At 41.4% G+C, this 25360-nt stretch overlaps 1 protein-coding gene and 1 long non-coding RNA gene across 4 annotated transcripts in view; one reads left to right on the top strand and one right to left on the bottom strand.

The window, feature by feature from the left end:
• The window catches only part of LOC147144476 (uncharacterized), a 17302-nt gene extending 12007 nt beyond the window's left edge, over positions 1–5295 (top strand). Inside the window, exons 2-3 of the long non-coding RNA XR_015087429.1 lie at positions 2230–2304; positions 3197–5295. This is a non-coding gene — a long non-coding RNA (uncharacterized LOC147144476). The remainder of the gene's footprint in view (positions 1–2229; positions 2305–3196) is intronic.
• On the bottom strand, positions 736–25360 carry LOC147144475 (cilia- and flagella-associated protein 337-like). Of its 3 annotated transcripts, XM_086035316.1 has the most exons (18): positions 24781–25360; positions 24579–24674; positions 23011–23328; positions 20791–20964; positions 20014–20097; positions 19759–19851; positions 19476–19647; positions 14516–14683; positions 13697–13845; positions 12824–13057; positions 10488–10652; positions 10007–10122; positions 8463–8593; positions 4870–4959; positions 4535–4612; positions 3136–3326; positions 2197–2394; positions 736–1855 (listed from the first exon to the last, which is right to left on the bottom strand). In XM_086035316.1, exons 2-18 carry the CDS (start codon positions 24657–24659, stop codon positions 1685–1687), a joined length of 2613 nt encoding a protein of 870 aa, XP_085891442.1. In that variant the 5' UTR covers positions 24660–24674; positions 24781–25360; the 3' UTR covers positions 736–1684. The 3 variants fall into 3 exon arrangements, with proteins under 3 accessions (XP_085891442.1, XP_085891441.1, XP_085891443.1); XM_086035315.1 differs by having other exon boundaries at positions 24579–25360; XM_086035317.1 differs by having other exon boundaries at positions 1703–1855; positions 2197–2348; positions 24579–25360.

Raw genomic sequence — 25360 nt, 5'->3', positions numbered from 1 at the left:
TTAGGTTACCTTCACCTGACTGGCTGATCGTTCATAAAAAAAATAAAAATAAATAATAATAATAATAAAATTTTTGGAATACTCACTAGCCATCAAGTTGAAAATTTGCTCCACATAGCTGTGCTCTTTCTCTTATTATTTAACTGCAGACGTATTGAATTTTTGCTTTGACTGATTGTGCGATTTAATGGTCAAGCCCCGATCGTTTAAGAAGAGTGGGTTATGTAACATCGAGGATAAAATCAATTTTTTCTAGTACAGAGTACCCCGGCAAGTCCATCATGCAGTTTTGATTTTACATCTCATTAGGATCTAATATCACACCTCCAGCTGATAAATGGTACAGAAAGTGTGACCCGTACCAAGATTTATGTCGCCTCCAGACTGCTACTGCTGACGTAAGTTGAGTACATCGTTTCACTTGACTTTAGGGTGCCATCATTTATATTGCATGCCACACTACTGTCATAATTTCATTTCCTGAATTATAGCAACAAATCCAAGCTCCAACAAATCCAAACTCACATCATTTACTGGACTATGAGCGCACTTGGTTTTTTTTTTTCAGCTTCATCCCTCGTATGTTTAGTATGAACGGGTCACAATGAAAACAGCAAAGGCTGATTTCTGATGAGATGTAACGATATGACAATATAAAATATGTCAAATTTTGGGAACGGACAGGAATTGGTTAATTGCTGCGAGAAAAAAAACAATGCTGCAAAATTTCGGGTTAGCTTTGAAAGAAAAGTTTTTATTTTCATTTTTTTAATTGAAAGTGCACCTTCACCTTGGTTAAAACAACTCAATTTAATGCAATTAACTTCAGCTGAATTTCCACTGGTGGAAATCCTGCAATGTAGTCACGGAACAGCAAGGACCGCTGATGTTACAGTTTTTACACTTGCAAAATTGAAACAGTGACTTTAACTGAGCAAAACAAATAATAAAATAATGGTTTATTAGATTCACAAAAATGTGACTAATTTTCAGAATTTGTCCATGGCAACGTTAGCAGAGAAAATTATAACGATTAAGTTGGTGGAATTAATTGTAATTATTTTGTAGAAACTGGAAATTTGGGCAAAGATAGATGCATTCCAAAAATAAAAAAGGCAACATTTTCAATTAATGTTGGATCAAATGAATGAGCAAAGTGTGTCGAAGTTTAAAAATACATCAAGAACCTTCGAGAATCAACTGATCAGTTGTGTTCTGTCACTCTAACATATCCTCAAGACTCGTGCAAATAAACTTAAAGTGGTAGTCAACCCAAACATTATTTTTCAAGAATAGCAGGCCCACTAGTTGAAACAAAGTATTAATATTGTGTTTGTGGAATGTGAGTTAAGCAGCAAAATCCACCCGTTTTTAGCCATCTCCGGGGGCGGCCATTTTGTCATTTCTGTCGACTGGAAATGACATCACAACTGCTCAGGGCTCAGGTAACGACCAATCACGGCTCAGCTATTTTCTGAAGCTCTGTCATTTTCACTCGACACAAGTGACAAAATGGCCGCCCAAAGAGATGGCTAAAACGGGTGGATTAACTCTTATTCCACCGACGCAATATTTATCAGAATGCCTTCTTTCAACTAGTGGGCCTGCTGGGAACATATTCTTGAAAAAAAAAAAAAATGTTTGGGTTGACTTCCGCTTTAACTAAGCAACCGAGCAAAGACACTTAAGTGAGAAGTGACAATTCTGCCATACAATTGCTGCACTCTGTTGCACTATCCTGGTTCCTGTCTGTTTCCACCACCTCGCGTTGTGCTGTGTTGCCAGGGTGTCTGTCATTATGAGTGTCCTGCTGTGGGTGAACACATGCAGGCCTCATGATGCTCCACTGCTCCTCCTAATAGAACATCAGCGGAGAGGCAAAAAGTCAATTTTAGAATAGCATACCATCAGTCAAACAGCAGTTGTAAGCTGTGCACACATCACATTACTTTCACCATCTTTGACTGGATGGGATTTTGTTTTTAAAAAAAAAAAAAAGACTGCAGATTGAATGTGACTGGCTTCTAAGTACCAAGCAGAGTTGCATCTGGATTCTTTGCAAAAGGGACGTACAACTGGATCCCGCAGACAGTATGCTAACAGTCGACGCATTTGCCATGAAAATAATTTACTTCAAAATTGAAAACAATGTGCTCAATAACAGTTGGCAGCGCTACTTTATTTCCTGTGTGTTACCTGTCCAAACAAGCCAATGGTTTCTCCTGGCAGATACCTGAGGGCCACACTACAGTCCGAAGATGCTGACAGAAGGAGCGTCTGATCGGCGTGGCAAATCGCGTGCAGGTGAGTGACCCCATCCTTGTGTGGGCGGAAACTGCGCACCAATTCTGGGGACAGAGTCACGACTTCCTCATCTGACTCCAGGCAGTAGTGCTAAGGAAGTCAGTTTGTTCAATGTAAATTTTGGAGGGCATCTCAGGTGCGTGCACGAGCATACCGAATGTATGCTCATGTCGATTGACGACAGGGTAGAAAAATAAATTCATTATAGATTATTTTTTATTCAGATTAATTTGTGTGTTTTTGTATGTGTATATATATATATATATATATATATATATACACACATACATATACATATATATATATATATACATATACATATACATATACATATATATATATATATATATATATATATATATATACATACACATTTCCTTTGTAATGGGTCGTTTTGGTCATTGTTGTCTTGCTAAAGGCCATCGATTCCTTGAAATAAAATGTCATAAAATAGCCAAAGAAATGTACACGCAGAGCATACATTTCCATGAATTAAACTCGGCGTAAAATCAGCTCCCGACATCTGAATTCAACTCCACTTCCAAACTGCGACACGGATTTCAGGTCCGGATATTTTGCCCGTGATACCCGCTCGTGCCAGTTGCATCAGAAACAGCTATTTCAAATTGGGTTGAAGGTCTAATACAAATTGTGCATTTAGTAGCAATTTCAATGTAAGATGAGAAATCACGTTTCAGTCGAGATGCTTTGGATTTCTGTCAAATCCCATCAGATCCGTTTGTAATTTCCTCTGCTTGTCCATGACCTGAAGTTGGTACATCGGAGTTTTTTTTTTAATGATAGAATCAGCATCGCTTCTCTGTTGCGTACCTCAATGTCCCACGTCTTGATTGCGCCCACCCTATCCGCTGTGACTAAAAGCTTTCCACAGGTGCTCACGGTCATGACGACAGAGCCCAGCTGTGCCTTGTGAGCCGCGAATTGTCCCAGGAGACGGCCGTGGATTGTGTTCCAGAACCTGACTAGCCCGGAACTGCCACACGACACCAAGTTGGCGCCACCTAAGGGAAATACAAATCAGATAACAACATTGCAGTAATTGTTTACAACGTTATATTGTTTATCTTACAATGGAGGGGTATTTTATTTTGGCTATCACTAAAAGTTTTAGCACGAGAATAAAGTCATCGAATTTTGAAAATGAAGTTGTAAATGCATGAATAAAAATGGAATGCGGCAGATTGAGCCCGGCAGCCGCCTCCGTCTTTGGAGATAGACCATACATTTCGCAGCCAATGTCATTAAATATTTGTTAAAACATTACTAGTTAATGGCAGGAGCCCAAAAAAAAAAACAGCAAAGAAAGCGGCACAATGCGTGTTCACTTAAAGTGGTGTTGCCTCAATGCTTCTCATTTTAACACAAGCGAGAAACCGCAGCTCTCATATCCTTTTTCACGTGTGAAATTGCGATTTTCATTCTTATTCGATATTACAACTATTCATGCAGAATTCAAGCCCAGTAAGATTACAATATTATTTTGTCATACAATATTCATATTATTATTATTTTTTTTTTTGAAGTGTGGCCATAATACTCATTCACACTCAATACATGTATTATTATTTGGGCTGTCAAAGTTAAAACATTAACTATGGAGATTAATTTAAATTTGATAATGCACCAAAAAAAATGAACTCATTTTTATTTACTTCCTGTAGCAGCTGACCACTGCTGATTGTTCAGCCGAGGAGAGTCACTGTCGCAAAGATGAACTTTTATGTAGTTTTACTTTAAAAAGTTGCTCGACCGCCCATTGGAGAAATCCAAAATAATTTTCACATTTTGCAAAGCCAAGTTCAAATACCACATTGTACGTCATTGGTGTATTTTTCAACTGTTGTATTTTGCAAGAAAAGAATCGTATTCAAGGATCAAAGAAAGCTATTAGAACAGTCTTTCAATCGAAATATACTTTTATTTTCTTCGCACGTTAATTCCAAGATTGTACTCAAGTAAATATCGGTTTCAAGCTTTGTCAAAAATAGTAGTTGAAAAATACGATTAATCGCGATCAATCCTGGAAAAGCTTGCGATTAATTAGTTACAATTTTTTAATCGCTTGACCGCACTAATTATTATTATTATTATTATTATCTACTTCAGTGACTTTGCTACAACACGTATACACAGTGAGGAAATGCGCATCGGCATGTAAGTCACGCAAAAATACTAACGACGGTAGCAGAGCAGATTTCATCCACTTTACCTTTTGCTAGTTGTGCAGATGTACGACCTGGTAAAAATGACAATGCGGCGACGGTGTCAAGGGAATGCTCCGTTTGCTCTGGGAGGAAAAAAAAAAAAAATGACGAGTGAAGACACACGCCTATTTTGGGGAACACGTGCAACAAAGGTGGCTCTTACGTAAACAAATGCTAAAATGTTTCTCCATATCAATCCATCACTTTTCTAGGACACCATGTTGTCTCGCTACATATCTAGAATATCTCAAATTGATCTGAAACTCTAACACCAGAACAAGTGAAAGTAGCGGGAGTGAGTGTCGGTGCTCGCGCGCGGGCACGAGACCGAGCTGCTTACTGAATTCTTCATGTTTAGCCGGCAGCTGCAGTTTCCTCAGAGCTTTTTCTGTGTTGTTGTTCCACACGATAATCTCTCCATCGCGGCTTCCTGCACATTTGGGGGACAAAAATAGACAGGCTATGAAACGTTTTTTTCCAATTGTAATCCTACAGGAAAATGTTTCTTAATTGGATATAAGGAGACAAATTGAAAGCTGCAAAACTCGGCATCCGTCTCTATAGCTACAAACGCGACATTGCTTTTGCGCTCACAAATAAATCTCGTCATTTTTACAGGTGGTTCATGGAGGTGCGTACATATGAGAGGGATTGTCAAAGACAGCGGTTCGACTGCATTATTCATACAGCCCAAATCCATTTTCTGCATTACCATAATTGTGTCAAGAGACAGAGGAAGGTAGACGTGTGTTCTTCTTTTCTAAAAGTTCGGTTGATGTTCATACTGTGGTTAAAAAAAAATAAATAAATAAAAAAAATAAATCATATATCAGAAGTTAACTCAGCAGTTACTCCGTTTTTGAGTCGTTTGTTTTCACTGAGTAACAACTCTTTGAAGGATGCTCTCCTACTTTTACTTCAGTTAGATTATTAAGTAAAAGGCACTCTTACTCGAGTACGATTTTGGATACTCTCCCCACCGCCGACTGCAACAATCTCAGGGCAGCGTGGTGCAAATGAACTACTTTTAAAGTGAGCTGCTGAGCTTTCATTGGATAAAAGTGGTGCCTTGGGACGCCATCTTGTGCATCGAGGGAAATTATGAACCTTTTTAGGGGGGGGGGGGGGGGGGGTTCGTTTATTGAGAACTCCAGTAGCGACTGACCCGGCCGGCGCAGGAGCTCGTCTCCCACACAAAAGAAAAATAAATAAACGAAAGTCCAATGTCAACACAATAAGATAACGTCAAATAAAAAAAAAAACTGAAACATAATCTAAATAATAATAACAGCCGACATAATAATCCAATGCACGTAAAATGATTCCCGAGTTATTAATTAACCAATCAGTTGATTATTTCATCAATTATTCACCGATTTTCTTGGTCCCTATTATATCGGGGGGAATTTTGTGTCATGCTTCTTTTTGTTGTATTTAGTTGACTTTTTTTTCCATTAGCATTACTTGGCTTCAATGATTAGCCGGGAGAAGTAATCAAATATGGCTCCTCACCCCCAAGGGCTACACACTAATGGAGGCGACCAAAATGAGAGGCCTCGCCATCTTTTTAAACACTAACTTTGTGCCCAATGGACTGCAGACTAATTATACCACAACAGTGAAAGGTCTCCAAAATTGCCACACCAAAGAAATGGTCAAGTAGTGTGAGGAAATTGAGTTTTAGACTTTCGAAAATAGTATTCATGAAATAGATCATTTGCATTCAGCAGACAAGCCGCCAAGTTCTCAAGAAGTGTCAATATAGTGAGGACTCTTGGCTGAGTTATGAAAGAAAAACAAATAAGAAAATTAGCCCAAGTCCCAACCGCAGATCAATCAACATGAATTCATAGATGCAATAATACTTCCCCAATCATGACATAAATGTGATAACAAGAAAACACTGAGGAAAAGCAAAAAGAATCCAGGGGCAAAGTTTCCAAACTTAGTTAAGAATCTCCTGAATCGAGCTTTTGTTCCAGCGCAAACCATTAATTACTTTCAAACCCTTTTGCCTGCAGCTCTGAGAACACCCACTCTTATCTCAGTTTCCCCCCCGCAGCCCTAACTTTATCTTTCTCCTTACTTATCTCAGGAGCTGCTGTGTCTTAGAAGGCCGGAGCAGGTGTGCAACGTGTCTGCGCTCTGCTACAGGGCAACTGGAGCCTTAACGGAGAAATCAACCCAAACGTTTTGTTTTTTTTCAAGAATATGTTCCCAGCAGGCCCCCTAGTTTGAAACACGGTACTGATTAATATTGCTTTTGTGGAATATGAGCTAAGCAGCAAAATCCAACCGTTTTTAGCCATCGCCGGGGGCGGCCATTTTGTCTTCTGTCGACTGAAAATGACATCACAGCTGCTCAGGGCTTAGGTAACGACCAATCACGGCTCTGCTTCAGAAAACAGGTCAGCCGTGATTGGTCGTTACCTGAGCCCCGAGCAGTTGTGATGTCATTTTCAGTCGACAGAAGTGACAAAATGGCCGCACCCAGAGATGGCTAAAAACGAGTGGATTACCTCTTATTCCACAATTGGAATATTTATCAGAATGCCTTGTTTCAACTCGTGGCCTTGCATAGAACGTATTCTTGAAAATAGTTTGTTTGGGTTGACTTCCCCTTTAGGTGTCGCCGCACATTTATTTTTTAAAGAAAACTCAAGTTCTTGTTTCTTGCCGTTTGGTTCTAGTTTGCATTCACGCCGCGAGTTCATATTATATCCAGCAAAACTATTTTGACGAATAAAACACTGGCATCAAAACAGGAGTTCCGAACGCTCAGAGACAAATTGGCCCATGTGCATTCATGCGTCCATTCATTTTCTATACCACTCATAAACATATTCTAACCTGAGCAGTATAAAGCACGTCAGGGCAGAATTTCATTACATTGTGCAGCACATGTAAATCCATCATTACTGGAAGTTAACTCATTCACTGCCAGGCATTTTCAGTCCCCTCTTTCACTCTGATGTTTGAAAAGATTTGAAAAAAATATATATAAATAAATTCCTGGGATTGAATGGTTGGATTGTGAAAAGACAAATAAATCCGTCAATGGCAGTGAATGAGTTAAGCATTGCGAGAGGCGCAAATAAAAAGGAATTCATGTTTGGGTATGAAGCAAACGATGTACATGATGCAGCGCCAGTGTCTCTATGGAGTCATCTTCTCTCGATCTTATTGATTTCATTTAAGGGAACTGGTGAAAAATGTTCGCTTCTACTCATAATCTTATTCTTGAATGCAAGCTACTGTGTGACAGTATTGCGTCCATCAGGCACCCAAAATAATGTCTGTCTGTTTAATCATGCATGCAGACACTCATGAAAGCAACTATATGTGGAGAATGACTCCTTTCATAACAACCACACTTCATTTCATCAGCGCATAATTGCTCCTTGTTATTTCACTTAAGTGCTTTTTGCTGAATTATTTTCATTTCTAAATCTTTCTCCCTTTTCATCTCGCCGTTCCTCTCCGTAATGCCCACCCCCACAGACCCATTATTAATTCAAGTCGTTAAAGTTTAATTTACAAAGAAAAGAAAAGGGGCGATACATAGTTAGACAAGCACTTTCATGACAATGCGTATGCATACTTTTAAATGAAAGTCTACTTTGGTCAAGTAACTTGCGAGGAAGTTATGAAAGTACTTGATCATATTAGCGCCAATAGATTGCGGCACTCGCATTCATCATAAGCAACAGGCCGCGGCGATTCTTGGAGCTCATCTTTAGGATCGCAATTAGAATGTCAAGAATGTAATCTTGATGTGTCATTTGATTGATGAATAAAACAACAATCGTTCGTTAAGCACTTTTGGTGAATTTTACCGCACAATAACATGAACAAAGGAACACATAGTGGTTAGCCACACACAAAAAAAAAAAAAAGGAAAAAAAAGAAAAAAAATACGGTACGCGCACAGACCTGTGACAAGAGTCTGCGGAGGTTGGAAGGCAGCGCAGAGCACTTCAGCGCGATGATGAACACCGCCCTTCCACTCTGATGGGTCAACGTGGGACTTGGAGAAGGAATGCCGGCGGAATACTGTCAACATCCTACAGCGGGAGACAGCCAGAGGGCCGGTGAGAAGTGGAAAAACAACACACTCAAACGACTAATAACGGGGGGAATGACATCGGGTGGTTTGTGGATGTTGCACAAGGAAAACACGCTAACACTGCAGAAAGTACATTCTTCTCAAACAAGGACCTGGTTTTGAAAATGAGAGCTACTTCTTGGGTACTGATTAACGCAAAGGGCTAGCGGTTTGATACGCACTTATCAAATAGCACAGTTTTGCTCAAATAACATTTATTTATGTTATACGTCACAATGACTTGCATTCATCCACACTACCGGACAAACATTTGGGCACAGTGGGTCAACAAAGTTCAACAACATCCTGTGGAAATTACAATGTCCCAATACTGCTGAGTTATTTCTAAAGCGCGCCCACAAGCGCCCTTATTATCCGAGACGGAAAAAAAAAATTGTTTTGAATAGTGGTCGTGTTACGCTAATATTAAACCCGCAAGCTAGCAAAATGATTAAAAAAAACAGACGTATTTGGAAAGTTGCTTTGCATCGGGGAAAAAGCCCAGCGATGAGACAACACAAGAGCCTATATGACCAAGAAGAAAAAGAAAAGTGTATTTTCATAGACAGTAGCAGAAGTCCTACTTGAAAAATGTGTTTACGGTGTCAGATGAATCCCACGTACAAACGTTTGATGAGTGGCTATTGATTTAGTGCTATGGTGAGTCTACAGAACTTTCATGCACTTTATATTTGTTCTGTGGTGCCTTATGTTGCTACATTTCAGGAGGACACTGCTAATATCTATTGACATTTATTGTTATATCCACAAAATAGCCCGTTTTTTTGTGTTGCTCGTGTCATTTCTGCCCTTTATATTTGTTGTGTGTGTTGCATGTTTAAGGGTTAAAGGTGGAAGTCAACCCAAACATTTTTTTTTTTTTCAAGAATATTTTCCCAGCAGGCCCACTAGCTGAAACAAGGCAACATGATTAATATAAAATATGAGTTAAGCAGCAAAATCCATCCGTTTTTAGCCATCTCAGGGCAGCAAAATTCATCTGTTTTTAGCTATCTCAGGGGGCGGCCATTTTGTCACTTCTGTCGACTGAAAATGACATCACAGACCCTCAGGGCTCAGATAACGACCGATCACGGCTCAGCTATTTTCTGAAGCTGAGCTACGATTGGTCGCTATTTGAGGGTGTGTGATGTTATTTTCAGTCGACAGAAGTGACAAAATGGCCGCCCCCTGAGCTAGCTAAAAAGAGATGAATTTTGCTGCCCTGTCCCCCATTTTCACAGGCAAGCATTTTCAATTTTGACACCTTTTTTGGATCACGTCAGCCCCTTTTCAAATGTTGACGTTTTCAGGCACCAAACCCCAATTGCTGTGTAAACTAATGGTCAAAAAGACACCTCCCAAGTAGTACCTCTGCCAACCCACCACCAGGAGGCTCGTCCTCAGCAGCAGCATCTGTGAGATGGCCGCAGCCTTGCCCAGGGCGACGTTCATTCTGTGGAGGCAGCGGCCATTGAAGTCCCACACCTGCAAAGAGGCGTGAGGGAGAAAAGGAAGCTGGAAAACGCGCTTTTGCTCCTCTCGCTTTACCTTTCATAATAATCCGACTGCATAACTGCGGGGCTGTTGTTGACGGAATCCGGATGTCAGGCAGGTGATTTAAAGGGCAGTATACGTGTAGAGCTGAGGTGGTTGATTATTATTAATTACTACATGCATAATAATGATCAGTCCCATCTAGGAATTGATTGTTTTTCCCTCCGCTGGGCTGTTTTGAAGAGCCCGGTGCATTGTGGATCAGAGATTTGCGTAATGGAGCTAAATATAAATAAATGTACATTTTTATGGAGGGTAACACGGCAAATACATAATTACGTTTGAGACTCACTCACCTTAACCTCTCCATCACTGCCCGCAGTGAACAACCGGGTCTGCGTGCCATCCAAAGCCATGGCGGAGATCTCGGCATTGCCATGGCAACGGTGGATTTGCTTAACCTTTTGGCCCGTGTCAGCCAGCCAGCAGATCACAGAGGAGCCGGTGTCACTGCTTATTACCTGCAGCGAAGAGACAGAAAGTCAGAGGATATCAATCATTGAAAGCAGTTTGCTCTGTGCTCTGAGAAATGATGACTTTTAATGATTGTGCTATGTGCTGAGAAATGAAGATTTTGAATGATTCGGACATATCACGCATGCATCAGATCTACCGCCATGCTAAGACAGGGGTAAATTATAAAAGTGGTGTTGCTGTCAAATGCAAATGTAGCAAAATAGAAAGTGTATTTTCTAAAACCTCCAAATCCAAGCGACAAAAGGGAATGCTCTGTTTTTTGTCCCGTTTATCATCTTTGCAAGACGAGCATGTGGCAAAAAAACGGATTTCAAAATAAGGTTCTCTGAAAATGTGCAACAGCCGACCTGCCCGCAGTCTCTGACCGGCACAATGAGCATGAAGTCAAAGTCAAACGCAAAGTACCGTATGCAATGCTTTTAAGATGAATGTTGTCTTTTCATTTGTATGTTCACACGGGAGAATGCTAGTACAAGCGCGGTAGCGAGGAAAAGCTACAGTGTTGCCAACTTAATGTTTTCGCTATATTTAGTGACTTTTCCGACAATATTTTTCCCCCAAAAAATGACAACAGTGGTGTTAGCAACGTTATTTCCGTCACAGTTGAAGGACGAGGCCCAAGAAGTTTTGGCCCGATAATACTTTACGCAAATCTACAATTTCATAAACTGTATGGATTGGGTGTATTTTATTGTAAGCCATCACTGCATCATTATACTTCACGGTAATGAATATTATACTTCCTACTTGTCTATATATTTGGGGGTCTTGACTAGGATTGGCTTATATGAGTTGGTGTACGATTTCTTTTTTTTTTTTTTACACTATTAAATTATTTTATTTAAAATGTGTATTTCCGGAAATATAACAATAAAGTACATACCATATCTACACATGTAGCTAATTATTGAAACGAGACGATATGCTTTCTCTAAAGACGCTCAAAATTAGTCAGTCCATCCAGCCTTCCGTCAGTCAGTCCATCAGCAAGTAAATCAGTTAAGACCATCAGTACATTCAACAGTCTGTCCGTCAGTCAGTCCGTCCAACCATCAACGCATCAGTCTGTTAGTCAGTCAGTCATTCGATAGTCGCTACGTTAGTCGATCCATCAGTCGACTGAGCAGTTCTTCCCTCTATCGGTCCGTCAGTCTGTCCATCAATCCGGTTAGTCCGTAAATCAGTAATACAGTCCGTCCAACAGGGATTCAATTCATCTGTCCATCAGTCTGTCAACCCTACCAAATTGTATTCTACTTTACACTATTAAACCCGTCGTGCGGAATACGGGAACGCGTGATTAGACAGAGTATTCCTAATAGCAGATTTTATTTATCAGCTGTTCCACCCTGTCCATTTCAACGGTCCTTTCTTCGGTAAGTCTGTCAGTCAGGCAATCCAACCGTGAGTCAGTCAGCCAATCAGTTTGACAGTCAGTTGATAAGGTGCTAAAGTCCAGCTGTCTGTCCGTCCATCAGTTATTCCATCTAATATTTATCAGGCAACCTGTCCGTCCATCAGACTGTCAGTCAACTCTATTGAGTTCTGCTTCAAATGAGCAATCCAAGCCCCCCTTCTGCAGCGTACTACTGTACAGTTTCATCGTAAGTAACTAGTTCATGCTAGTTGCTACATTTGAGCCATCAGCTTGCCCACACGTGAAGTGCAGCCATCCATCCACTAGGGATGTCACGAAACGATAACGCAGCAATATGAACCTCACGATACAATAATTATCACAATGTTGTAGGGAGGTTGGCGATATATGAAAAGCTCATGGTACTGTGTAAAAGATCACGATATTGTTAAAATAAAAAGAAAATAAAAAAGCCCGCATTAAAAAAAATAAAAACACAATATTCTGTTTTTGTACTAAAACAGCATTCACAAAGGAATAGCTTTGGCCAGTCATGCGCTCTATCGGCGATTAGCCTTGGTCTTAAACATAGGTGGCATCAAATTAAACTGCACTAATAAACTAACCACCAGAGGGTGCTGGAACTGCATAAACGGAAAATAACTTGCACTTTTAAACAAGATTTGCTGCGATTAATATCATGACACGACGTCGCAATGTTAATATCGCAATATCGCGATATCGCGACATCGCTAGCATCCACACAATCTTTCATTTCACTGCACACTGAACCCTCACGTGTCCGAAAAGGCTGTTGTAAAGCACACAGGTGACCGGGTGCTCGTGACCGCTGGTCCTCGTCTCCTCCTTCATGCTCTCCAGCAAGACAAGCAGGCTGTTGAAAGTGAGCAGCAGGAGTTGGCGCTCTTCCATCAGGAGCAGGAGTGTGCGCGTGTCCTCACGCGTGGCTGGGAAAACGCCACCCAGACGATGAACGCAGAGCTGACGTGAAACATCCCATAAACAAAGAACCTGAACAAAGAGAACACATGCCGGGAGTTTATATTACAGCGCAAGGTTGACTACATTTACACAAATAAACTGCAATATCATTTTGACAGGAATCTAAAAATAATCAGAGTAACAAAAAAAAAAAAAAAAAAAAAAATGACCAAAGATGGATGACCGCTCCACCCCGGTTTCTGCACTGCATGCCTCAGAGTGCCTCTTAATGAGAAGTCTGCCATATTGGTTTACGGCACCAAACAAGATGAATGTCTCTGGTGCAGGAACACTTCCAGAGGAAAGTGTGGTAAAGCTTTCAAAGCTCCTTGCAGTGGCAGATGGTGTTTAAGAAGAAGGCAGATGGAACATAAATCACCTCTAAAATATTTATTCCCCTCAGAAAATCCAAAAGAGAAGGCAAACATGCACACTGCTGCAACAGGAGGGAGAAAGAGCGGCAAACATCATCATTTGTGCAACAGAAAAGAAAGCCGACCGAGAAGGAAATGTGGCCATAATTTTAATAAATGGAGGCAGCAGTGTGAAACAAATCTTTCCATTCCTCTGCGGTAAGGTATCAAAATTAATAATACAATGATTCTCCGTAATCATTTTTCTTTACTGCGTAAACAAACACACACACACACACACACGCACAAGCTATACCTTATCCCTGGAGTAGCTTAGCAGTTGTTTTTTCTTCTGCAAGAAGCAAACAGCCGTAACTGGGGCAATGTGGCTAGTGAGTGTGCACGCTGGCTGGGAGGTGACGTAGGGGTTCCACAACAGAACCTGATGATCCACACCTGCAGTGGCTAACACGAGACAAAAGGATTGTCTTCAAATTGAGCAGCGCGCGCTGTTGTCACTCCGTGCACGTCTATGGAAGTAAATTGAACGTTTGGCTGCGATTGCGCAAAGTATTGACTTTAGTAGCTCTAGTCACGTGACAACATCAAATATTTCATTTGCTTGTAATCTGGCCGCTCGTAACATTTGAGACATTTTTTTTTTTTGGTCAAGTTTCAAAGTAGCCGAACGGGGGAAAACAGGCATGTCGTAGCAGCACTTTTATCAGAACTGGAGAGGGAAGATCGTTTTCCTCTTTGTCAAATCACACTACTCCTCTACGTGATGTTGTCATTGATCTAGTTGGTCCGTAATGGATGTAACAACAAAGCGTTCATCCAATCTCTTTTTTTACACTTGCCCTTTTACAGCATACCATCCGGAGACAGATTTGTGAACCAAACCATATGGCGAGTCACTACACAAAGATCATATGCAATAAGTTCCACATTTTTATTTGTATTTTTTTTCCCCCACACTTAAGTATTAGTAGTGGAACAGATGGCGATAGATTTGAAGGCCTTATGAAACCAAATGATGTCATTATTTTTTAGTAGTTTAAATACAATCACACAGTCATCAAATTTGAAGTGACAGATGGGCTACAGCCCCTTAAGATTCTATGAATTTACTTACCAATCAGTTTAAGTTGACGGTGATAGTCGATATCCCAGACTCCTCTCTTTGTGAAGGAAGAGGTCACTCGTAGGCTCTTGCTGTCCTTCTCCTTCCAGCCAATCACTATGCTGCTTTGTGGCCTTGTGCTGCACGACACAAAGGCCCCCAGTGAGTCCAGGTAAAGCACTGTGGGATGTAAGAAGAAAGTATGTTGAAGAGCAATGTCAGATTACACTTGTGAAAAAGACCTTGACAGAGAGGAGACTGAAATTGAGCCACGCTGGGCTGTTTATACCACAGAAAGCTTTCACGTCATGGGTTTATGTCGTCCGATATGCGACGTGGACCGTAGCAAGAGGTCAAATGTATCGGACAACATTAAATTAATAGTGTGAAAAAAAAGCAAATGTACTTTGTTCAAAGTGACTTGAGATTAAACAGTCCCGATCATGATTGATGAGGAGCGAACAGATGGAATTTTGGGTGGCAACAAGCATTTAGGTACATGCATCTTTTCCATAGATGACATAAAACACAATATTGCTCTGTATTAGGTACAAAATAAACATTAGATAGATAGAAACACATAAAACACAATATTGCTCTGTATTAAGTACAAAATAGAAAAAAACAAAAGACAATATTGCTCTGTATTAAGTACAAAATAGACATTAGCTAGATAGAAAAACATACAACACATTATTGCTCTGTATTAAGTACAAAATGGATATCAGCTAGAAAAACATAAAACACAATATTGCTCTGTATTAATTACAAAATAGATATTAGATAGATAGAAAAACATACAACACATTATTGCTCTGTATTAAGTACAAAATGGATATCAGATAGGTAGAAAAACATAAAACACAATATTGCTCCCTATTAAGTACAAAATAGATATCAGATAGAAAAACATAAAACACAATATTGCTCCGTATTAAATACAAAATAGATATTAGATAGATAGAAAAACATAAAGCACAATATTGCTCTGTATTAAGTACAAAATAGATATTAGATAGATAGAAAAACAAAACACAATATTGCTCTGTATTAAGTACAAATACGTTTATTTGTACTTAATAGAGAGCAGATAGATAGAAAAACATAAAACACAATTTTGCTCTGTATTTGCTCTGTATTAAGTACAAAATAGACATTAGATAGAGAGAAAAACATTGCCATCTAGTGGGCCTCACCTCCCCTTTACACTTAAGATAAAATTGCCAAGTGGCTTATCGATTTCTATGGATTTAATATTTGCTACTGAGAACTTCTGACAATACTAATTTCCCATCCATCGAGATGGAAATTGCTTCAAGTGAGGCTCAGGCAACAAAGTAAATATAAAACATCCCTGCTACGGGTTCACGATGACGAGACCGTGTCCATTGCTTTTACTCCGATTGGACACTTCATCGCCGATGCTTTCATTGCTGCACTTTTAACAGACATGCGCCCTATGCGCTGACCGCAAAATCCACCATAGAGGAAAACAACATCCGCAGCGGAGAATTAGCCGCTTTCACTTGCTCACTGGCATTACAGGAAAAAGTAATGGACCTTGCGTCACCATCCATCTCAATTAACACATTGATTAAGGATATCCGATCCATCAGAGACAGCTCGGCTGACAAATAACATCGAGGTGCCGGGATGGCATGCGACAGTCTCGGGTCAAAGGTTAACCCCGAAGTTATTTACACCGGATTATTTCCCATTCATTTGAACAATTCTTTCCCACTCCGGGGAATCAAAATACGGCGAGATTTCTCCGAGTGAGACGTATGACTCATCGCTGATTAATGACTTCTTCCCTCTTCGACTGCCGCATATCAAATCATGACGTCTTTGCGGCCCGCAACAGCTGCTTCAGCCCGATCGAGCGCGTCATTTTACGTTCACTTCTTGCCGTTTGGAGTCGAAAGAGGAAGAGCAAGAGATTAAATCAGCTCTCTTGTTGCCGGGGGCAAATTATAACCAACACTCGGTCTCAGCATTCATCGATGCGCATTCGGGCATTTCTCGGCTACAAACTCGATACTTCCTCCGAGACTGCTTCCATGCCCCCCCCCCCCCGGGGTGTGTGTGTGTGTGTGGCAATCCCAATTTTTTCCTAATTCCTTCACATTTGAGCCCCTCTGTAGCCCTCCTGACTCACTCTGGTGGCCCATCCATAGCTAATAGTAAGCCTCCCGTTGCCACTGCAGGGTGGGCAACTTCAAAAAGAACAGCGCCAGCACCCAGACGTATGCAAACAGACTTTCCGCTGAGGCACACACAAACCTGGTTTCTTTACACACACCCGCAATCCGCACGCTGCCTGAAAAATCGCAATTAGCCTCCACTTTCAATGTATCGGCATTGTCGCCTTTGTTTCCCCCCCTTAACTCGCTTTCCCTTTGTTTTCCCATCGGTTGCGCTTATTTACGAGCTTATTCGTCTTCCTCCCCCCTCATTGGGATCCCTCGCCCTCGGCCAAGTTGGTCTCGGAACGATGCAACCGCTGACTCATTATTAAACAGCCCAATGACTCTAAAGGAGAGATGGGGCTGAATGATGCAAGCGATCAATGATACAATAAAGCGACCTCTTTGTCACACGGGATGAGCTGAAGTGGGAGAGTCTCGGGGGGGGGGCGGGGGGGGCTGCAGGCCTCCAGCTCAAACTTGATGCCAGCAGTCAAAAGTCTGGCTGAGGAAGTGGATGACTCAGGACTCACCCCATCCACCCCGGCTGCATTTGCTGCTGTTGTTCGAGTAGTAATGCTGAATAAATGAGCATCACTGTTGACACTGGTGTGATTGTGCCAAGGTGATAATACGGCAACGGTGTCTGAAAATACGTATGTCCACGCGATATTTGTTTTGTTTTTTTTTCCAGATGTTTGCAAGAATGTAAATTCATCTTCATTTTTGCTTTGGGGCACAAAATGTGAATTTCCTAAGGGGGGAATGTTAATGATTTACCAAACAAGGGAATGATAATAACTTTGGAGTGGCAGTTTAATGCATGTGGCGCAGGGTGGAATTGCACCCGAGCCCACGAAATAAAAAAATAAATAAAAAATAGCTGTGTGAATTGGTTTTCTATTGCAGCGCAGCCTGTTAATCATTGTCGTTTTGCATGGTGAATTTGCGGCCCCCCCGTTGAGCAGCCCTCTGTCGGGGTACTCGGAGAGGTGCCTGGTCATGCAGTCTTAGTATGTGCCCGCGTGACAGAGTGAATGTGAATCATTATTATATCTTTTCGTTTAAACCAAGAGTACATTGATTTTGGTCATTCCAAACTGCCAAAATAAATATATTTCACCCTAATTACGCTGTGATAATAAACAGCATGCTCATTAAACAAACTATTAGTACTACTCATGGCAAACAAATGATTTCCCCGCACACAAGTCAGGAAGCCACCAGAGCTGGGCATTTTACAAAAAAAATGGTCAGTTTTGCCTTCCGCCTACAGCCGGGGTACCCTTCCACTGTCCCTTTATCCGCCATTTTGTCCAGCCGGAACGAATAGTAATCGCCTATAGGCCAGTCCGGCTATCAATTTAAAGGGGTTTCCGTTAGCGTTTTCCGACGCTCTAAAAACAGTTGGGTTAAAAATAACACCGTTTTGGGTCAAAAATGGACCCATCCACAACTTGGGTCAATTTGACCCAACTTTCTGCGAAAATAACCCCAAAAATCTGGGGTTAAAAAAAATGTGTACAAAACAATGCAAGAAAGTGGGTCAAATTGACCCAATATGTGTATGGGTCCATTTTTTACCCCAAATTGTGCTATTTTTAACCCAACTGTTTTTAGAGTGCAACTTCGACATCCTGCCACCTTATTTGCATACATGACGACGGATTTCTTCATCCACGAATTCTGGATCTAGAAGTCGTGAGGGGTCAAAGGAAAAATGTTTCGAGAAATAGAGATGGGCACAGATACCTCATGGATGCAAAAGGCTGTTGGTACCAGCTGATCAAAAGGTAATAGTACCTGAAACTTAACTTTCACTATTGAAGATATTCAGCCGTGAATACATAACATGTCAATATTAGATGAAGATGCAGCCTACCTAGAACAAGAGAAGACCACACAGGGTGCAAATTTGATTGCTCGGCAGTGATGCCCGGATCCATGCTAGAATCTCGATACACCAATACCAAGGTTTCCAATAATGCCGTGGCTTCTCATATTATTATATCAATATTTCCACACGTTTGTGTGAAATGTGTGTACGAGAGTGGGAGGCAGTCGGAATCGATCGTTAATTTCAGCTGTGATGTAAGAAATACAAATTTAAAAGGGCTACGGTCTTGTGTTAGCAGGAACTTTTGTTTTCTTCTGCCTTTCACTGGGTGCATGAGTATCGACCAAACTACTGGCGTAAAAGTAAAAATATTTCATAAAATACATGGCAGGCAAAGAGACCAAATACTGTATACTTAAAGCGGGAGTCAACCCAAACATATTTTTTTCAAGAATATGTTCCCAGCAGGCATTGAAACACGGCATTCTGATTAATTTTGCGTTTGTGGAATATAAATTAAGCGGCAAAACGCACTCGTTTTTAGCCATCTCTGGGGGCGGCCATTTTGTCTTCTGTCGACTGAAAATGACATCACAACTGCTCACAGCGACCAATCACGGCTGACCTGTTTTCTGAATCTGAGCCGTGCTTGGTCGTTGTGAGCAGTTGTGATGTCATTTTCAGTCGACAGAAGACAAAATGGCCGCCGCCAGAGATGGCTAAAAATGAGTGGATTAACACTTATTCCACAAACGCAATATTTATCAGAATGCTCTGTTTCAACTAGTAGGCTTGCATAGAACGTATTCTTGAAAAAAAAAAAAAATACTTGCATTGACTTCCGCTTTAAATGTGTCTGTTCTGTCTGTGCAGGAAACGTGGACCTTCCAATGTGAGTGTCGATGTGCTTGTAGAATGTGACAAACTATAACGCGTGTGCTTGTTCTACCTTTCCTCACCCAGGCCGGCTTGTGTGCTTGATGTTGCGCAACGTAACAGCAGTGATGTTTTCCTTTGACCACATCATCCCATTGGATGATGAGCGCGGAATCAGAGTCCGTCCACAGACTACGTCGCTCAAACAAGTAGATCTGGGCCGATGTGAAATATAAAGCGCTGACCTGGAAAAACACACACACACACACGCACATTCCGCAAGCCATGTAGCAATGTCACATTTGGCATCCTCTTTTTTTTTATAGTATTATTCCGTTTTCCCAACTGTGTGTTACCTGTCCACCGATGTCGCCTATAGCGAGGATAGCTTGATCTGGCTTGGAGGCATCGGACCAATAGTCCAGACACCACGGAGTAAACCTTAAACCCTGAAAAGGAGGAAGCCAAACCATGCAAATAATTTTGTAATTTTTAGGCAGTATTCACACAAATGTTAAACCGTTTCCAATTGCATTTTCGTTATAGATGACACAATGTTATAATTAATAAAAGAAAAAAGTACTTTTGGATGAACCTTGAGAGCTTTTTACCTGGATTTTATATTTGCAGCTGAAGTCTTTTTTGGACAGAATGTCATAAAAACACACCTCCTTACTTGTAAACGACACAGCTATCTGTGCAGCGTGGAGGGGAAAAAAAATGAAATGAAAAGACACAGAGGAAATACATCCATACGACGGAATAACAAAGATATTAAACAATACGAAGATTTTAAAAAATTGTATGCCAGGCTTTCCAAGGCACAGAATCCTATTTGAAAACTTGAACACAAACGTTACAATTAAGTAGAATGAAAGAAAAATGGTATTACACTGAAACCTAATGAATATAAATATCATCAAACGATTAAAACATTTAAAAGTAACTAAAGAAGCCCGTTATGTGAAACAATAATTGCGTGATATTTCACAGTGTATCCAAGCCTAATGAATAATAAAGGATGATCACGGCCCAAAACGTAATTAATTCATTTTCTGAAAATGTATGAATACTGTATTAGAAATATCGCTAAACAAAATGATACAATTATTCATAGGCTGTGAGCTTGTGTTCTCCGTAGTGGCGCTAAATTGAACTACTTGATGAGAAAAACAGAACAAAAAGAAAATGTGCCTTTTTTTTTTTAATCCATTTCATTAATAAAAAAAATATGCTTGTGTTGCCTTTGCAAATAAAAAGTTTGATCCTACAGAGGCCAGGTAGTAAATTTAGCATTGTAGCCTAGTCACATCCAAAAGATTTTGCGTGATTGTTTTTGTTGAGAACCTCGACTTCAGGATGGTCTCGGGGCGTTGTCGCGCGCTCACCTTGTGCACGTTTTGCAGCAGCACCACGTCCGTCACCCACAGGTCTTTGGGTTGGACGGCGCTGTTTTGCAGTCGTCGGGTGCTCGTCAGCGACATGTCAGTGCAGTGCCGCAGCCCCACGGATCCTCCTTGACTCACAGTCATGTATTGACCCCAACTGGGCAGGTACAACACCTGAGCAGAGCGGATGGCGTCGTTTCCGCCACTTGGCATTTTAGGCCGATAAACAAAGTGACAGAAGAAAAAACGGGAATAATAACTGTGGTTTTCCTTTGTCGTGTGCTAGCACTGTAGCAGCCTTAAGTGAACTATATCGGTGGACGTGGTTGTCAACCGCATTTTCCCTATTGTCGCTAAGACTGACTTTAACAGAAATGAGCAACGATAAAGACATTTCTGAAAACGCACGGGTGTCATATTTTTTAACTCGACGGGCTTACGTGTTCAAAGTGCCTCCTTAAAAACTGAGGATGAGCATGACAACTGCAATGAAATGAAATACTGCTATTGCACTCAAACAGGCCACAAATTGTCATTTATAACTCAGCGCTGATCTCTTCTATTTAGGGAAAGTGTATCATCACAGGGGACGGACTGATAAATGGATGAATCGTTTTGCTATAAAAACACCAAAGGCATTTTTCATGTGAGAGGATGTTTAAATACGACTGGAATTGTGATTACAATGCATTCGTTTTTTTGTTTAATCGGCACTAATATTCAGGTACAGTGCCAAAAGCATATTGCTAGCGAGGACGTCCATAGTTCCATAATCAGAGACTGAGATTTACTCTCTTTGTTTAAATAGTTTGAGCGTACGGTTGCATGATTTGAGTACAAAGCGGTTACTCCTGTTCCTTGCGTTTAATTAGGTACGTGTGGGAACAGAACCGTAGCCAATATGACTACTGGACATATTTCCGATGCACGTCTTTCATATTTTCCAAATAAAGAGCAAGACTCGCCAAGAATACATGTTAAAGCGGAAGGCAACCCAAACGTATTTTTTTTCAAGAATGTTGTATGCAAACCCACTAGTTGAAACAAGGCATTCTGATAAATATTGCGTTTGTGGACTAGGAGTGAATCCACACGTTTTTAGTCATCTCCGGGGGCGGCCATTTTGTCACTTCTGTCGACTGAAAATGACATCACACACCCTCGGGACTCAGATAATGACCAATCACGGCGCGCCTGTTTTCTAAAACTGAGCCGTGATTGGTCGTTACCTAAGCCCTGAGCTGTTGTGATGTCATTTTCAGTCGACAGAAGTGACAAAATGGCCGCCCCCTGAGATGGCTAAAAACGGGTGCATTTTGCTGCTTAACTCATATTCCACAAACGCAATATTAATCACAATGCCGTGTTTCAAATAGCAGGCCTGCTGGGAACATATTATTGAAAAAAAAATACATGTTTGGGTTGATTTCCACTTTAAATACAGTATTTGACTCAATTTGGGTCAGAGTTCCATTCATACAGCGCCACTGTAACCCAAATTTGAACAAACGTCGGAACCCATTGTAGTCCATCCCTAAAACTACAGTGAGGCAGTAAAAAAAATGGAATTACACTACATAACACCAAGAGTTCCTTCTTTGTGCCACGTGACGACATCTTTTCCCGGCCGTCGCGCAAACTAGTTCATTGCATCCCATTTGAAAACCTTGAAATGTTGTACGATGGTACCGGCGTAAACCGAAAACCGCCTAAAATGTGTGACTATCAGTCTTTGACTCATGCTGACTCACCAGTTGAGAATCACTGAACTACATCACACACGGTGACTGCGTGTCTGACCCTTAAAAAATTTTTTTTTTTTTTAAATCACCTGCAGGCATCAGAACCTCTCAGCCATTTGGGGAAAACCGAATCCCATGTTGACATTCTGAGGGCCAAAAGATTGAAGCAGTGAACCGTCGCTTTATTCACAGCTGTCGGCACTTTGTAGCGGCCGGTTCATTTGCATACTAATTCATCGATGTTAAAACTTTTGGGAGTCCAAAGCCACTTATCTCAAATGAGCAGAGACATTTAGATGAGAGACCCAATTCTTAAAAATGTTAAAGACACTCAGCAGACCGGACTCTCCGTCATGTCATGTCAATGTCAAAAGTGTTTGTACATAACAGCTGCGAAGCATCGCGTCTGCAAATGAACACGCTGGCTCACTCGCACTCAACTGCCCTCCGGCTCCCCGGGAGCGCAGCCGCCGTTTACCTTTTGGACCGGGTCTCCATGGGGACAGGTCAGAGAGCGGGGAGGCTTCCAGCGAGGCGCGCGTCTCACTCCGCCGTGCTTCAGCTTTTCAGATAGCTCCTGCTGAAGAAAAGAGCGCAGCCCCCCCAAGTCCATTCGACCCTCTTCCTTCGCAGCAACGTCAATGTCAATGTCGGGGAAGAGGCCGCGTTGACCCCGACTGCCAAGCGCGCTATCAAACAACAGGCCGTACTCCCGTTCGGAGCCGCGACCGACCGATGAGCGGGCCAGACGGATGAATTCACTTCTGGACAAGGAGCGAGACACCCCAGGGGAGACCTAGGTCAAAATCGGGGGAATTGTCAGACGTTCCAAGACTTGGCACGTGATTCAACTCGTGTGTGTGATCAAGTAGAGTGTATTTGTTCATTCATTCATTCAAATAGTGACAGCCATGCAAAACAATTACATGTGCTTGAATTGTGACAGCTTTGTTGATGTGGCGAGAGTCTTCCTATGTAAACCATGTGGGCTTAATAAAGGTGTGTGGGGGGGGGGGGGGAACACTGATTTACATGACAGGAAACCATCACAGATATCAATACTTTGCATAATTCTGTCAAATTGTGTTTTCTGTGTTTTGCATTTGATACAGATGCAATGCAGTGCATGGATGTAACGATAAACAATGGGAAATGCTCACTCGATCAAGTAAGAGTAGCTTTTCTTTTCTTTTTTAAATATAGTATACAGGTGAATCTCAATAAATCAGTATTTAGTCGAAAACATAATTGTATTATTTCAGTAGCTCAATTCTATACATAAGTGGACCAAAAGTCTCACTACACACAAATTGAAATAATGAATTTTATTATTATTTTTGAATTTGGGGTTTATCCTGAATATTATAGCCAAAAAACAAATATCCCAGACTTTAATACAGAGCAGTGACCAATGTATTGATTGGGAAGGGGGGAAAATTGTGTGTTTCAGTATTGTGTGATGAGTACACTCTCATTATAAGTCCCGGTTCTGTAGACTGCCCTTTGGATTGTAAGGTATTTCTTAAAAGGCGAAGTCAACCCAATATGTTTTATGTATGTCCACTAGTCCAAAATTCTGATGAATATTGCATTTGTGGAATATCAGAAATCAACCCGTTTTTAGCTAGCTCAGGGGGCGGCCATTTTGTCACTTTCTGTCGACTGAAGATGACATTGAAGTTGCTCAGGGCTCAGAGAACGACCAATCATGGCTCAGCTTCAGAAAACAGGTGAGCCGTGATTGGTCATTGCGCAACTTCTATGTCATTTTCAGTCGACGGCAAGTGACAAAATGGCCGCCCCCTGAGCTAGCTAAAAACGGGTGGATTCCTCATATTCCACAAGTGCGATATTCATCAGAATGCCGTATTTCAACTAGTGGGCCTGCATAGAACATGTTCTGGAAAAAAATATGTTTGGGTTGATTTTGTCTCCAAAGTTCAAGGCGTGACTATGGCATGCTACAGTAAGGCACAATTATGTCACCTCCTTTACACAGCACAGTAATGCGGGACCACTCGTAAAGGGGGAAAAAAAAAAACTCACATAGAATAGCCTCTGTAGCTTCTTGTAGTCGTCCATGCTCATCCTGCTCTCGAGCAGCGTCACCTCCATCCTGGCTGCCATGGTTACGCATCAGACCTGTCACCCGGTTAACGGCGTACCGACACGCGTCGACGCCGGAGACAAGTTAATTGGAGTCGCCGCACCTCGCGGACTTGATGAAGATAATGACATAGTTCCAGACCGTAATAACTATTCACGTGTTCCGCAGCAGGTTGTCACGTCAACATAATGACGGGAAAGGGAACCTTCTCAGAGTGTTAGCTGCACTCACGGTCGACGTTGAATAGCCGCTCAGTGTCAACGTCGACGCTCGGGTGCCAAAAATCTGTCGTGAAGAGGCGCCGGGTGGCTGTTTACGTTATTCAAAGAGCAGGTAATGTGAATTGGAATACGGGAGCAGAGGAGATAAGCAGCAGGAATTATACAACATACATATAAAGGCTTGCCATGCTACACTGTGTAATGATTTAAAAGCAGTGCCGGAGTCTGAAGAATCGGGAGACATGATGGAAATATCCCTTATCTAATAAGCTCTTCAAAAGGTGGTAAAAACAGGTTGACAGAAACATTTTACGAGGCGGATTCAGCGCAAGTGGCATCAAACCGAGCGGAGATTTAGATGACAGGCCCTGTAATGAAAGCTAAAGCGGTCCCTTGCTGAAGCACGCATAAACCGCAGCATGATATTGTACTGTTTTGTGGGAAGCGACTCACATCCATCAATAAGAGATTAGAAAGGCACAGTTGCTAATAATGCGGCG

The sequence above is a fragment of the Filicampus tigris genome, chromosome 7 (assembly GCF_054856515.1).
Source record: "Filicampus tigris isolate MCC_2025a chromosome 7, RoL_Ftig_1.0, whole genome shotgun sequence".
Taxonomy (NCBI): Eukaryota; Metazoa; Chordata; class Actinopteri; order Syngnathiformes; family Syngnathidae; genus Filicampus; species Filicampus tigris.
Note: the sequence above shows the minus strand (reverse complement) of the source record. Positions and strands in the feature narration are given on the sequence as shown.